This window comes from Theobroma umbraticum, unplaced genomic scaffold (assembly GCF_002168275.2).
Source record: "Theobroma umbraticum cultivar Fairchild unplaced genomic scaffold, ASM216827v3 scaffold_81.0, whole genome shotgun sequence".
Lineage (NCBI taxonomy): Eukaryota > Viridiplantae > Streptophyta > Magnoliopsida > Malvales > Malvaceae > Theobroma > Theobroma umbraticum.
This window is the reverse complement of record NW_018397268.1, coordinates 3,316,139-3,329,095: the sequence shown is the minus strand read 5'-3', so window position 1 is coordinate 3,329,095 and position 12,957 is coordinate 3,316,139. Positions and strand designations below refer to the sequence as shown.

General features: G+C 33.6%; 3 protein-coding genes across 5 annotated transcripts in view; all 3 read left to right on the top strand.

Moving 5' to 3' along the window:
* Window positions 1-658: 658 nt before the first annotated feature.
* LOC110425209 (lysM domain receptor-like kinase 3) lies at window positions 659-4,033 on the top strand. 3 transcript variants are annotated; one of them, XM_021440044.2, is made up of 2 exons: window positions 659-2,139; window positions 3,275-4,033. In XM_021440044.2, exons 1-2 carry the CDS (start codon window positions 884-886, stop codon window positions 3,294-3,296), a joined length of 1,278 nt encoding a protein of 425 aa, XP_021295719.1. In that variant the 5' UTR covers window positions 659-883; the 3' UTR covers window positions 3,297-4,033. The 3 variants fall into 3 exon arrangements, with proteins under 3 accessions (XP_021295719.1, XP_021295720.1, XP_089641195.1); XM_021440045.2 differs by lacking the exon at window positions 3,275-4,033 and adding an exon at window positions 2,550-3,262; XM_089785069.1 differs by lacking the exon at window positions 3,275-4,033 and having other exon boundaries at window positions 659-2,240.
* Window positions 4,034-5,435: 1,402 nt separating this feature from the next.
* On the top strand, window positions 5,436-7,537 carry ZR3 (Zim17-type zinc finger protein). Its single transcript, XM_021440157.1, has 2 exons — window positions 5,436-5,572; window positions 6,822-7,537. Exons 1-2 carry the CDS (start codon window positions 5,506-5,508, stop codon window positions 7,325-7,327), a joined length of 573 nt encoding a protein of 190 aa, XP_021295832.1. The 5' UTR covers window positions 5,436-5,505; the 3' UTR covers window positions 7,328-7,537.
* A 680-nt stretch (window positions 7,538-8,217) lies between these two features.
* Window positions 8,218-12,957, top strand: part of LOC110425520 (ATPase GET3B-like) — a 4,884-nt gene continuing 144 nt past the window's right edge. Inside the window, exons 1-11 of the mRNA XM_021440442.2 lie at window positions 8,218-8,500; window positions 9,825-10,036; window positions 10,130-10,192; window positions 10,374-10,484; window positions 11,064-11,138; window positions 11,220-11,288; window positions 11,378-11,443; window positions 12,141-12,215; window positions 12,309-12,407; window positions 12,575-12,709; window positions 12,889-12,954. Coding sequence (XP_021296117.1) covers window positions 8,311-8,500; window positions 9,825-10,036; window positions 10,130-10,192; window positions 10,374-10,484; window positions 11,064-11,138; window positions 11,220-11,288; window positions 11,378-11,443; window positions 12,141-12,215; window positions 12,309-12,407; window positions 12,575-12,709; window positions 12,889-12,954 — 1,161 coding nt within the window. The 5' untranslated portion in view covers window positions 8,218-8,310. The remainder of the gene's footprint in view (window positions 8,501-9,824; window positions 10,037-10,129; window positions 10,193-10,373; window positions 10,485-11,063; window positions 11,139-11,219; window positions 11,289-11,377; window positions 11,444-12,140; window positions 12,216-12,308; window positions 12,408-12,574; window positions 12,710-12,888; window positions 12,955-12,957) is intronic.

Sequence of the window (12,957 nt, the reverse complement as noted above, 5' to 3'; positions counted from 1 at the left end):
TTATAGCTCAACACACCTCACTTAAATAATTAATGATGTGATTAAATTAGGAATAAAAAAAATGTTATATGCATGAGTAATTCACTATCATCTTCAAAGACTTGACCATATAAAACTTCACCATGGATGAAGGCAGTTCCATAAACAAAGAGCAAAGGGGATTGGATCCTGAAATCAGAAAGGTATCCTGCTTTTGCATGGAATAATAATGAGTTGAATATCCATAAGAAATTGGTTATTGTTAGAAGGATGAAAATGATTCTCAAATAAAGCAGCTTCAAGAAGCATATATTATTTTTAAATTAAAGTTTATTGTCTTAATCTTTTTCATAATAATGATTTTGTCAAACACTTGATCTTTTTCTGGTGGCGGCGTGGGATAGCAGCAATGCATGACAACAGATTGGGCAGCTGAATCTTTCATTCTAATACAGCTTCAAAGTGTTGACAAAACCATTTTCATGGAAAGGAAATGGGAAATGAGTTATGAAATTAACAATAAAATGAAACTTAAAAAAGATAAAAAACATTTTTTCATAAAGATAAGAATGGGAGAATGAATTGAAGTTTTGGATGGTTCTGCAGCGTAACCCACACGTGTCTGCTGAAAAGACTATATTAACTTCAGGAGCAGGAAAACCAGCGTGTGCCTCATCGACAAAGACAACACTGCAAGCCAACAAAGAGTTCCGAATCAAAAACTGAACAGAAAGTCTGTTCATTTTCTTTATTTCCCATTAAAGATTTTCCCTTTTTGTCTCCGAACCACCGCCCCCACCACCACAAGCCACCAATCCCCACCAAAGAATCCTTGTAAAGAAACAAAATTTCCCTTGAAAACAAGAAAAATTTTCGTTGTTTTCCCTTTCTTTTTCTCTTCCTAATGTGTAGATCAAAGAAAAGCACAGAGGTAATCCAACCGAGATCTTCCAAAAGACCATCTTTTTCATCCTCATCTCAAACACCCAAAACCCCAAAATCCGTCTCTTCTTTATCAGACCCATCCAGCAGCACTTCCGCAGCCAACAATTTGGTTCTTTCTTCAAGCTACTTCTTAAACAACTCTTCCAGCTACTCGAGCTCAAGCCAAATCTCCGGAACTCTCTCTACTTTTAAAGCCTTTCTCCCTGAAAACCCCCACATCTATAACTTCTCAGACATTTGCTCGGCCACAGACAACTTCCTTGCCAAACGTTTTTCTTCTTCCTCTTCATCATCGTCATGGCTCTGTAATCTTCAAGGCAAACAAGTTGTCATTTTCCAAAGAAAATTGAGACGTGCTATTGAGTTAGATGACTTGGTTCACAACTTATCAGTCATTTGTAGGAGTCATCATAGTAGTTTAATCAAGCTTTTGGGTGTTTCTCTCTCAGGGAATTATATTTATCTTGTTTATGAATACGTACAAGGAGCTAACCTTGGAGATTGTTTAAGAAACGCCAAGAACCCAAGTTTTACTATTCTTTCTACTTGGATTTCTCGTATGCAAATTGCTGATGATATTGCTCATGGCTTGGATTATATTCACCATTGTTCAGGTCTTGAAACTAGCTTCACTCATAACCATATAAAGATCTCAAGTATTTTAGTAGCTGAAGATTCTTTAAGAGCCAAAATTTGTCAATTTGGCACTGCTGAGCTATGTGGGGAAGTGGCAAAAGAGGAGCGGTCAAAAAGTCTTAAGAGATCAAACAGTAAAGTTATGAAGATTGAAGGAACGAGAGGATACATGGCACCTGAGCTTCAGTCTAGTGGTTTGGTAACACAGAAATGTGATGTTTATGCATTTGGGGTCGTGGTTTTGGAGCTTTTGAGTGGACAGGAAGCCTTAAAGTTTTCGGTTGATGAAGGAAATGGAGGGTATAAGAGAGTGAGCGTTATAGATACTGCTAGGGAGGCGGCGGCCGGAGGGAGTGCAGGGGTGAGGAGATGGGTGGATAGGAGGTTTAAGGACTCCTTTCCAGTGGATGTGGCAGAGAAGATGGTGTTGTTGGCATTGGAATGTGTGGAGGAAGATCCAGGTAAAAGGCCTGATATGAATAAGGTTGCAGGGCAGGTTTCAAAGTCGTATTTGGAGTCTAAGAACTGGGCTGACAAGATTGTTTTGCCTACTGATATCTCAATCTCAATGGCTCCAAGGTAATTATACAAATTGATTGCGGCTTTTTTTTTTTGTGTGAGCAAATTCTTTGGGGTTGTCAATTTGATCAGTAATGAGAGTTAGTAGAGTTATTTGTTTTGTTCTTTTAGCTTTACAAATTCATGATTCTTCTTAACAACTAGAGGTACCTGTACATATTTGTACCTGTTGTGAATATATACAGAGAGGAGTTTTTTAGACTTAAGTTCATTTTGTGGGAGAGATTTTGGTATAGGATTTTGTTAAACTACGTTCATTCTTAATAATTGTTATGGAAACAAGATTTTCTGCTTCAATTAGTGCTGTCTGTTACTGAAAAATGGTACTAGTTTATTGACTGCTTCAGACAGTTTTTTGGAGTTGATATGTTGCTATTGTTTTTGAATCTTTGATCCAAAACTCTTTGTAGTTAGGATCTTCTCAACATAAGTTTTCTGCAATGATATGTTATCCTCAAGACTCACTCTGTGCTGAAGTTAATGGATGGATGGAGGTATTCAAGTGTAGACCTAGGAATTAATGGAACATGCCAATGTCAATGTTGTCATTAGTCTACTCGAGAGTTTTCCATTACCCCAGTTTGCAATAAGAACTTTCAGACGTGACTTTTGGTGAAAATGCTGTTGTCTGGTTCCCACCATTTATGCCTTACACGTGATGTGAGAGCAACCTGTGTTTTACACTGTAAGGGTCAAGAACCTAAGTCAGAAAAATTCTTTCTTAGAAGTTTAAACAAAGACATCTGAATTAATTTTAAAGAAGAATTTTTACATTCTAAACAGCTAGTTCAATCTATTCTCAACTGTCCAGTCACCAGTGAGAACATGGAAAAAGAATGAAATGGAATTGGAAGGTACATAGCATTTTGTAGTGATCAAAGTTGGTTTTTTCACTTCCCAACTCTCTACACAATTAGTTGAGCTGCTTTGATTGATTGGCGAGACGGTTAACTGCTCTATTCTTTATTTCTTTTTGCTTTATTTTAATGGCTAAGATCAATAGAAGGTGGAGATTCCAAAGACTTCAATGTAATGCTTCATTGGGACATCTGCTATTGTCATTACCATCTATCTTCTCTGCATGTATTATTTCTGTGCTTCTCTACTTAAAAATGTTGAAATGACAATTGCACAGAAACCCCAGGCCAAGACCTTAAAGCCACTTTGAATCCAAATCACTTGTTCAATTTGAATCCTTATCTTGGTAGTACAAGATTTTGTCTCCTGAATCATTCAGCAAGGATGGAATTCTGTGACCAATTCCAGCTCCATATGAAAATTTTGTTGACCTGACCTTTGTGCTATGTTGAAATCAAAGGGATCCATCATTTTACTACAGTAAGCATTGGATTTTCTCAGGCTGCGTTCAGCACTTCATCATGAAAAAGATAAATGAAAAGAAAATCTGAGAAAATCTTTCAATTAGTTTTAAGAAAATGCTGCAGACATGTGAGAAGATTGGGCACGTCTACAAAAAAGAAGCAAGCAAAACGGACACGTTTTGCCATTGGTCTACAAAGTCATGTTCAAGGGAAAACTTGATATAACTAAGTTTCTTTTGACTTAGACTAACACAAGTTTAAGGTTGGTGGCTGGAACATAGGTTAAAGACTGATTTAACATGTAGTATTTGTTCTTAATCCACTTCAAAGGGAAGATTCAGCACTTCCCCAACAACTATTTTGAATCTAAAGCTGTCATTTCCATAACCAAATGCAGCACAAGGCTCTGTTTCTTTATCAACTTGAGGCTCAATGGCTATAAGATACTTAAGATTTTCCTTTTTTAATTGAGAAATGATGGAATTTTGTTTCTAATTTCAGGTTTTACTACTTGGTCATGTTTGCCTTTCACTTCATCATTTGACTGCTACCCTTAATATTTTACTAATCTTTCTTTATTATACGCTAATGATTATAATTTTGTAAGAGTGTCAACTTTATTATTTAATTTTAGCAGTAATCAATTGAAAGTTAAGTTCAATTTTTTAATGATTTTTTCTTTCAACATGCTTTATACTCTTGTTAATAAATTATTAAATAGAATATCTTAATAAAAAAAAACTATCAAGTGCTAATATTTAGAACTCAAATGCATGTATTTAGGGGAACATTGTTTGCAATTTCCATTTTACTATTTGATTATATTGTCAATATATATACATATATATATATATGTGTGTGTGATTAAATCGACTTGATTTAATTGGTGTGTTTGTCTCGATTTAAGTTGTATTGAATTAGAATATTATCAATCAAGTAGCCCTTGTTTGCGTTAATCTTGAATGCATGACTTTTACGAGTATGACGCATCTTATCCGAACTCAAAATATTAAACAATTTATTTACTAAAATTTTATATATTGAAAAAAATATATGAATTAAACATTTTTTATACTCTCTTCTAACTTTTACTAAATACTTAAATGAAAATAAGAATAAAATAACATTTCCATGCAAAATCCATGAAATTATAAGATTAATTATAATCTTCAATAGTTTTATATTGAAATGTAATTAATGATTAGTTAATTATTAAAAAATAATTAAAATAGCAGAAAAATCTTAAATTTTTATTTTTTTTGGCTGACATTTTAGATTTAATAAGAAATGAAAAAATCAAAGTCTTTTTCTCCTTTATAAGACCTTTGAACTATAATCTTTACCAAGAAAAAAAATAAGAATTTGCTTCTAAAATATGACAACTTCATAATTTAAGACTTTTATATTCAAAAAAGAAAACAAAATCTTTTAGAGCAAGTAATTAGAAAAGAAAATAATTATATGGGTAGAAGACTTCTATATGTTTAAGTTTTAATTAAAATTTTAAATTAATTTATTAATTTTTACAATAAATATTTCATTTTAAAGATGCAAACACCGTTAACATAATTATAAAAAAACTAAAACACTCTCTTTTTTATTAATTTAAAAAACCATTATTATAATTTTTTTAAAAAATAAAAAAATAAATAGTACTGATCGGTGCTTCTCAGCTACCAGAGAGGGAGCATTGGTGCTCTCAAGGGAGCTCTTCAGTTGGGAATTTTTTTTAATTAATAAAAAATTTAATAAAATTATATAATAATAAGTTAAAAATTAATTAAAAGTAAAATTATTTTTTTATTTTTATTATGTCATTAAATTGACGAAACACTATTAGTTAACAGTTGGATTTAATTTTTTTTAAAATAAAGTGTATATTTTGAAAATTAATAGACTTTTCCTATAATTTTAATTAAAATTTAAAATGTAAAGGTGTTTTACCTAAGTATAAATATATAAAATAAAAGATAAAAGGGAATTACCTATATATCCCGAATCCTAACTCAGCCCCTCAAACCGGTTCACTTCATGTCGGCCGAAGATGTCTCAGTTTCGGCGAGTTCTCTCACTTCTAGCTCGTAATCTGCCTCAAACCTCTCTTTTCAAAGGTAAGTTCGTTTTCTTCTCTTTCCTCCCTCTACCTTTGTTTTCTATTATTTGGGTTTTCTTTATATGAGCTGAAGCTGTGATATGGGAGCTGTGGAACTTTACAAAAGTGGGGTTTCTTCGGCTTTGTTTGAGCTTTTTCAATCGATAGAAAGATTGGGTTTTTGTTTTTCGAAGAAATAATTGTTGGGTTTTTGCTATCTTTCATTTTTCAGCATGTTTGAAAATCTTGTACTTTTTTTGTGCTTTGGATTTATCTTGGTTCTGTGTTTTTATTACTGTATGATGAGAGCAGCTAGAAGTTTTATTTTTGCTATATGATATTTTCAATGGAAAGTGAATGCTTGTGAAAATTTGTTGTATTCTAAGGAGAGGGAAGAATATATTACTAACATTCTTTTGTAATTGTTTAGTGTATTAGCTGTGGGCATCATGTCTTGTAGTGTGATAAGATAGCTGGGTGGAGAAATTGAAGGTTTGAGTAGTTTAATGCTGTGAAATTATGAATTTGGGCATAATTCTAATGTATAAAAGTTAAGCTTATGAAAAATTGAAATTTACAACAAATGTGAAATTGCAAATTGGTCTTTCAAGTTTTGCCAGGGACTTCCATGCTTAAATCAAGAGTTCAGTACTTAGGCGATAGCTGGCATTTTGTGAAACAATGGGGGATCTCAAGGTCTAAGTCTTCTATGTTGGATTTATTGTGGTGCTTGTGGACTTTGTTTTGAGATTTAGTAGTTATTTTAGTGAAATGGACTAATGTTTACATCAGAGGGATATTTTTCTGGTTAAATTGAAGGGTTGGCTTTTCTTAAGTTTCGTTTGACCAATGCAAACCAACAGGGGAAATGAGTTTATTATAAAATAGTGGCTAACAAAGGGGTGATGGGGATGTTCATTGCGTGTTTAATGACTTCTGCAATAGACCTAGACTCGAATGGATAGAATTGTACTACTGCTGTTGACACCGGTGCTACTTACTGACAGTGCTGAGATGTTAGGTCTTTGCTTTGTTTTGTGATTCGATATGCCAAGCAAGTTTGGCATATTGGTTCTAAAAAAGGCCTTAGTTAATTAAAACTCCAAGTGATTGGAATTCTAAGAAATAACTAAATTAAGAAATTTGGCGAAATGATTGGTGATTTGATCACAAAAAACTTTGTAATAATAGTTACACATGCTTTCATGAAGATATTAATGGAATTCAGTTTGCCTTTCTAACAATGGAAGTTAACTTTTTGCCGGCAGAACGCCCTTCACAAGTCCTACCTCCTGCAAGTGCATTCTTCGGCAGTAGACATAACTTTTATAGAAGATGGCTCCAGATTCAAGCAAATCCAGATGGCCAGTCTAATGAGGATACAGAAAACCATGAAGCTGACCATTTAAAGTCTGCTTCTGACTTGGCTAATGTTCCTTCCGAGGCAAACCATTCCGCTGTGAAGCATACTGCTGTTTCCAACTTGAAAACATCCTCAAGACATGATCTTGCCATGATATTTACATGCAGAGTTTGTGAAACAAGATCAGTTAAGACAGTTTGCCGCGAATCATATGAGAAAGGAGTGGTGGTGGCAAGATGTAGCGGGTGTAATAATTTACATCTGATTGCAGATCATCTTGGGTGGTTTGGTGAACCAGGAAGCATCGAGGATTTCCTAGCTGCTCGTGGCGAGGAAGTTAAAAAAGGCTCAGTTGACTCCCTGAATCTAACTCTTGAAGATTTAGCTGGAAAGGGCGCCCTGAAAGGGTAAACATGATATGTATTTGCGATGAGAGTTCTTGATGTGAACTTTTTGAAGTTTTTCTTAATGTTAATCTCCTCCCAAATACTATGTTTTAGATAAAACTAAAATTTATAGGCAAAACCTATGTGTTCTTCCCCATCATTCTCCAATGGAGAAGTTGTTCAGCAGCATAGATTGTCTATCTAATTAAGGGAAAATGTTTTCAACAGAATGAAATGCTTTGGCCTCCAACAGGATTATAAGTTTATGCTTAATTATGGATTATGGAGATGGTAGGATGCTAATAAGGATAAAGAAAATGATGACTAAATAATCATAGGGAAATATACAAAAACACCTTTAAATTTGGTTGAAAGTACACTTACTATTAATTTAAATAAAAGAATACCCTCTATTAATTGTTTATTTCTCTTCTCTTGTTTTCTCCTATACAATTTTTTTACTATAAAATCATGAGATTTAATTAGTTTAAAAATCACCTTTAATTACTATGTAAATAAAAATTAATTAATTTATATTCTAATTCAATGACATATTAAATTTATTAAACTTATCTTTAATTCAATTATATATTAGCTTTAAGATGAATGTATTATATTATTTTTAGTTAAAATAAAGTAATTACCATTAATTTGAAAGGAAGGTTTTTTTTATAAAGAAATGGATTAAAAACAAAAAAAAAGAAATGAAAATGGAAGACAAAAGGAGATAAAAAGAAACGAAATAAAATGAAAATTTTTTTAGCATTCAGAGTAAACAAAATGAATGAATTTATTTCACTGTTAATTATTACTATTTTTTTAAGATTTAAATTTCCATATTCCAATTCAATTTATTCAAACCCGAAAAAGGGTGTGGGTAAACGTGTACGTGAAATGGGTCACGTGTTGATTATAGTTCTATCCAAGTTTTCTCTGTGTCAAAACAAAAAACCTCTGCTCATTACCTTATAAGAACAGCTAGACGAAAGAGAAAGCCGAGGAAAAAAAATGGCAAAAGCTGCAGCTTGTCATGCTTCTTTTACTTCATTTTCTTCTTCTTTTCATAAATTTTTGACTCCAAGAAAACCCATAGTAGCAGTTGGTTTTTTGCTTTCCTTTTCACCGAGAGTTCACACTCTATCTTCAACTTTTCCTTCCCTTGCCATCAGACGAAAACGACCCAACAACTCTTTTCAAGGTGATTCCTTTATACTTTCTACTTCCTTTCAAGATTGTATCTTTCTTGGGTTATACTTTCTTTTTGTTATTTGTTAGGACAAGAATTGATATTCTCAATGTGTTTTCTTTTTGAAGTTTTTTTATGAATTGATTCATTTTTTGTGCTCATTGTAATGGATGTTTAATTGGGTAGCTTTACTTTAGAAGTAGTGAGATTGTTAAGTGGTTTAAATTTATAAATTGTTGAAGATGCAAGCGAAAATAAGAGTCAACTTTGTTAAAATAGAAATGAAAAGTTTATTTTTTCTTACTATTTGCTTGTTTTTTTAAAATAAAATTTTACTCTCTTGTAGAATCTAACTTCAAAATGAGAATTGTATCATTTTTTGTGCTTGTTATAGTTGATGCTCCATTGTGTAGTTTAATTCTGAAGTAGTGTAATTGTTATTTAGATGTAAACTTTATAATTTGTTGGAGTGCAAGTAGCAATGAAAGTGAAAAGTGTGTTAAGAAAAAAAGAAAAGGAAAGAAAAGATAACTATAGAGAGGAAGGGGATGAAGATTGAGAATATTAAATGATATTTTTAATGGATGAAATGAGAAAGTTACTGGAAATTGAAGATGATAATAGGAATTGGTCTTTCTTTTTTTTTTCCAGCTTGTTTGAGGCCAAAAGTTGTAGTCAATGAGCAATGGCGATAGAAAGTGAAAATTGATTCATGCTGGAATAATTTTAGGAAGGAAATTCCATATTTAATAGGCTTTTCTTTTTTGCAATTTTTTAGGAGGCAATAAGATGTGATAATTGAAGTTTATTTCATGACAAATGCTTAGTGTTTTAGTGAATAGTGTTCAACAGGGGTGTAGTAGTTTATGCCATTGTGCCATTTTCCTCAGACCAAAGCAAAGCATACTGGAGCAAGAATGAGATTTCACTGTTATAAAGATGAAAGCAGGGGGGAAGAAAGTATTTGAAATGATATTTTCGTGGTTGAAATGAGGAGGTTTCTGGAAATGGGAAAATGGTGATAAGATTTTGTTTCTTTTCTGCTTGTTTGAGAACCAATGCTGTACTCAGAGAGATATTACAGGATAAAGTAGAAGTTGTGTCTTTTTGGAATCACTCTAGTGAATGAACCCGGAATTCATTAAGCTTTTCTTTTCGTCACTTTAACGTAGCAGAATGATTGTGATAATTGAAATTTGTGTTATGCCATGGTGCTTAGTATTTTAGAAAATTGTGTTCAATGGGGAAAGGGTATTTCATTCCATTTGTGTATTTTCCTTGGATAAAATCCTAGCATATTGGAGCTGAATTTTTAATCTGTATGTTTGTGTGGCAGTAAGATCTGTGGCTGCTCCTGCAGAAGATGTTGCAGGGTTTGAAGACATGGTTTCTGGGACCCAACGTAAGTATTATATGCTAGGTGGCAAGGGGGGTGTAGGAAAGACAAGTTGTGCTGCTTCACTGGCAGTTAAATTTGCAAATAATGGACACCACACTTTGGTGGTTTCAACTGATCCAGCACATTCCTTGAGTGATTCTTTTGATCAGGTTTAAATCCATTCTATAGTTTTGTTTTCTAATGTTGTTCTTCCTGCATTTATCTTCATATGGGCTCAGTCTATATGTTCATTTTTCATCTAGGATTTGACTGGAGGAACACTAGTACCAGTTGAAGGACCTGACTTTACCTTGTTTGCTCTTGAGGTATGTGGAATAAATTTTCTTACTAAGTTCTCCTTAATTTTTCTTTTGATGATTCTTATCTGTTTGTCTCATGTAGTCCTGGACATCATACATTATGTAAGAAATAACTATCTGCTAGTTATTGTTTTTATGGTATTGTTGCCCTGTATCTCAGTAAGTTAAATTTATAGCTCTAAAACAGATAAACCCAGAGAAGGCTAGGGAAGAATTTCGAGATGCAACTAAGAACAATGGTGGAACCGGGGTCAAAGATTTCATGGATGGCATGGGCCTTGGGATGCTTGCAGAACAGGTGAAGCTTTATATATACGTCTGAGCATTGCAACTTCAGATACCAAATAGCTTTTTGATCAAATTTGCACTATGTTATGTCTTGGATGGCCTCACTGACTGCATTTTGGCCATTAATCTTTGTATTAAGTAAAGTTTCTTCCAAATGACCCCATACCTTTTATTTTGTTGGAGCTGCATGCATTGTGTGTTTCATGCCCCTCTCAATCTTTCCTTCAGTGAGGACTTTAGTGATTTGGCAAATATGCAAAAAAGCATGCAAACCTGCATGTGTGCACACTCATGTGCTCATGCATGTGCAAACACTCAAAACCACAGCAACATGGCAAACTTAAGATGCTAAGCCCTGGAGAGATGAGAAAATTTTTGCCGTGTGAATTTTGTTATTGTATCTGGATGCCAATCCTCTCTCATTCTCTCAATTTTGCCATATGTGAATTTTGTCATTGTATCTGGATGCCAATCTTCTCTCTTTCTCTCATACCCTCATTTCCCCCATCCTGTCTCTTTTATTCATTCGAAATTTCCTAATTTCTAAAATCATGATTTCTGCTTCTGATGCTTCTTTTGACTTATGAAGTTAGGAGAGCTGAAACTGGGGGAACTACTTGACACGCCACCTCCTGGTTTAGATGAAGCTATCGCAATTTCAAAGGTAAGCATTATGTGCTCCGTTTATTTTCCTCGTTTTATTACATTTTTGGGCATCATATTGACTACAGAAAGCTCTTGCTAGGTGATGCAATTTCTTGAATCTCCACAATATAGCATGTTTACTCGAATAGTGTTTGACACTGCACCAACGGTGAGTGAGAATTTCTTCTTTCTATGTTATGGCACTTCATATTTGAAATCAACCCAGTGAACTCTATTTGATGGGAGGCTTTTTTCCAGGGACACACACTGCGACTTTTGTCATTGCCAGATTTCTTGGATGCATCAATAGGCAAGATATTGAAGGTTGGCGTGCCAACTTGAATAATTAAAGCCTGTAGATGATGTGCTCTCTCTTTCTGATTCAATTGTCCTGCGCTTTCTTTTAACTCATATGGTCATCATGTTGTGAGGATGAATTATTAAGTGACAAAAGATTTAAACAATATTTTCTAGTATACCATACTTATTTGATGGTTATATTACTGGAAATCACTCAATGCGTGAATTAAATATTAAAGCCAGTAAGGAAAAATGATAGACAAGTGACATCTCTGTAACAAGCTGATTATGATGTTAAGAACGAGGCAGAATTTAAAAAAATTACAAATCTGAATCGTAAAAGATGAGGTTATCATATTATGTTGCTTAAATGTTATTTTATTAGACATGCTTTTCAATTTGGATGGTCAGATGATGTTTCATGTGGCCATGACTTAACATACAGATTATTTGTCTGACAAATTTTACATATAAAGCTTTCAATTCCTCAAGAATGATGAGGTTGAGTTGGTTGACAATATAAGCAAAATTTTCTCCTTGTCTAACATGGTTTTACATACTGATGCTTTGTAAGTTAAGTTAGTAGCTCACCAAATTGTGCATTTTTAAGAATCTAGAACTTACTCTGTATCAATTTGATATTATTTTTACTTATGTGGTGCTGGAGGAAGTGTCTTTTTGCTACTGATTTCTTTTCTTTCACTTTTGTCTCATTATACAGCTTAGACAGAAGATAGCTTCAGCCACCTCAGCCATCAAATCTGTTTTTGGGCAAGAAGTAACCCGTCAAAATGCTGTAAGTCTGATATAGTTGAGAGTTGGCATCTTGTTTATTATTTTTAAAATTATTTTATTTTTTAATACTTTTTATTCTTGTATTATTGTGCAGGCTGACAAGTTGGAGCGTCTGAGGGAGAGGATGGTAAAAGTGAGAGACCTTTTCCGTGACTCAGATTCAACAGAGTTTGTCATAGTGACAATTCCCACGGTAGTGACCCTTAGAATTGTATTTCAGTGCTCAACTTCAGTATTGAACTGTTTAGCATTGCTTACATGGATTTTTCCTTCCGTTACATATAAGTTGTGAAGATAGGACTACCAAGTAAATGTTTATTGCTTCTAACTAATCGCTCATATTTTACGTCCTTACCCTAGGTGATGGCAGTTAATGAGTCATCTAGACTACGTGCCTCCTTGGAGAAGGAAAATGTTCCTGTCAGGCGACTTATTGTTAATCAGATTCTTCCTCCATCTGCCTCTGACTGCAAGTTTTGTGCAGTGAAAAGAAAGGTATTAATCTGTTGCTCTCATAGAGGTTTTAAGCCCTCAATAATATTATGACAAATGGTGATCGAGTTTTATAACATGTTGAACGGTAGAATATATTAACTGAAAGATGGGACATCAGTATCTTCATCTTTCTTTCCAACTTACTCTTCCCCTTACTCATCGTTAATTAAATATTTCAGGATCAGATGCGTGCCCTTGATATGATTCGAAATGATCCAGAGCTATCCAGCTTGAAGTTAATCCAAGCA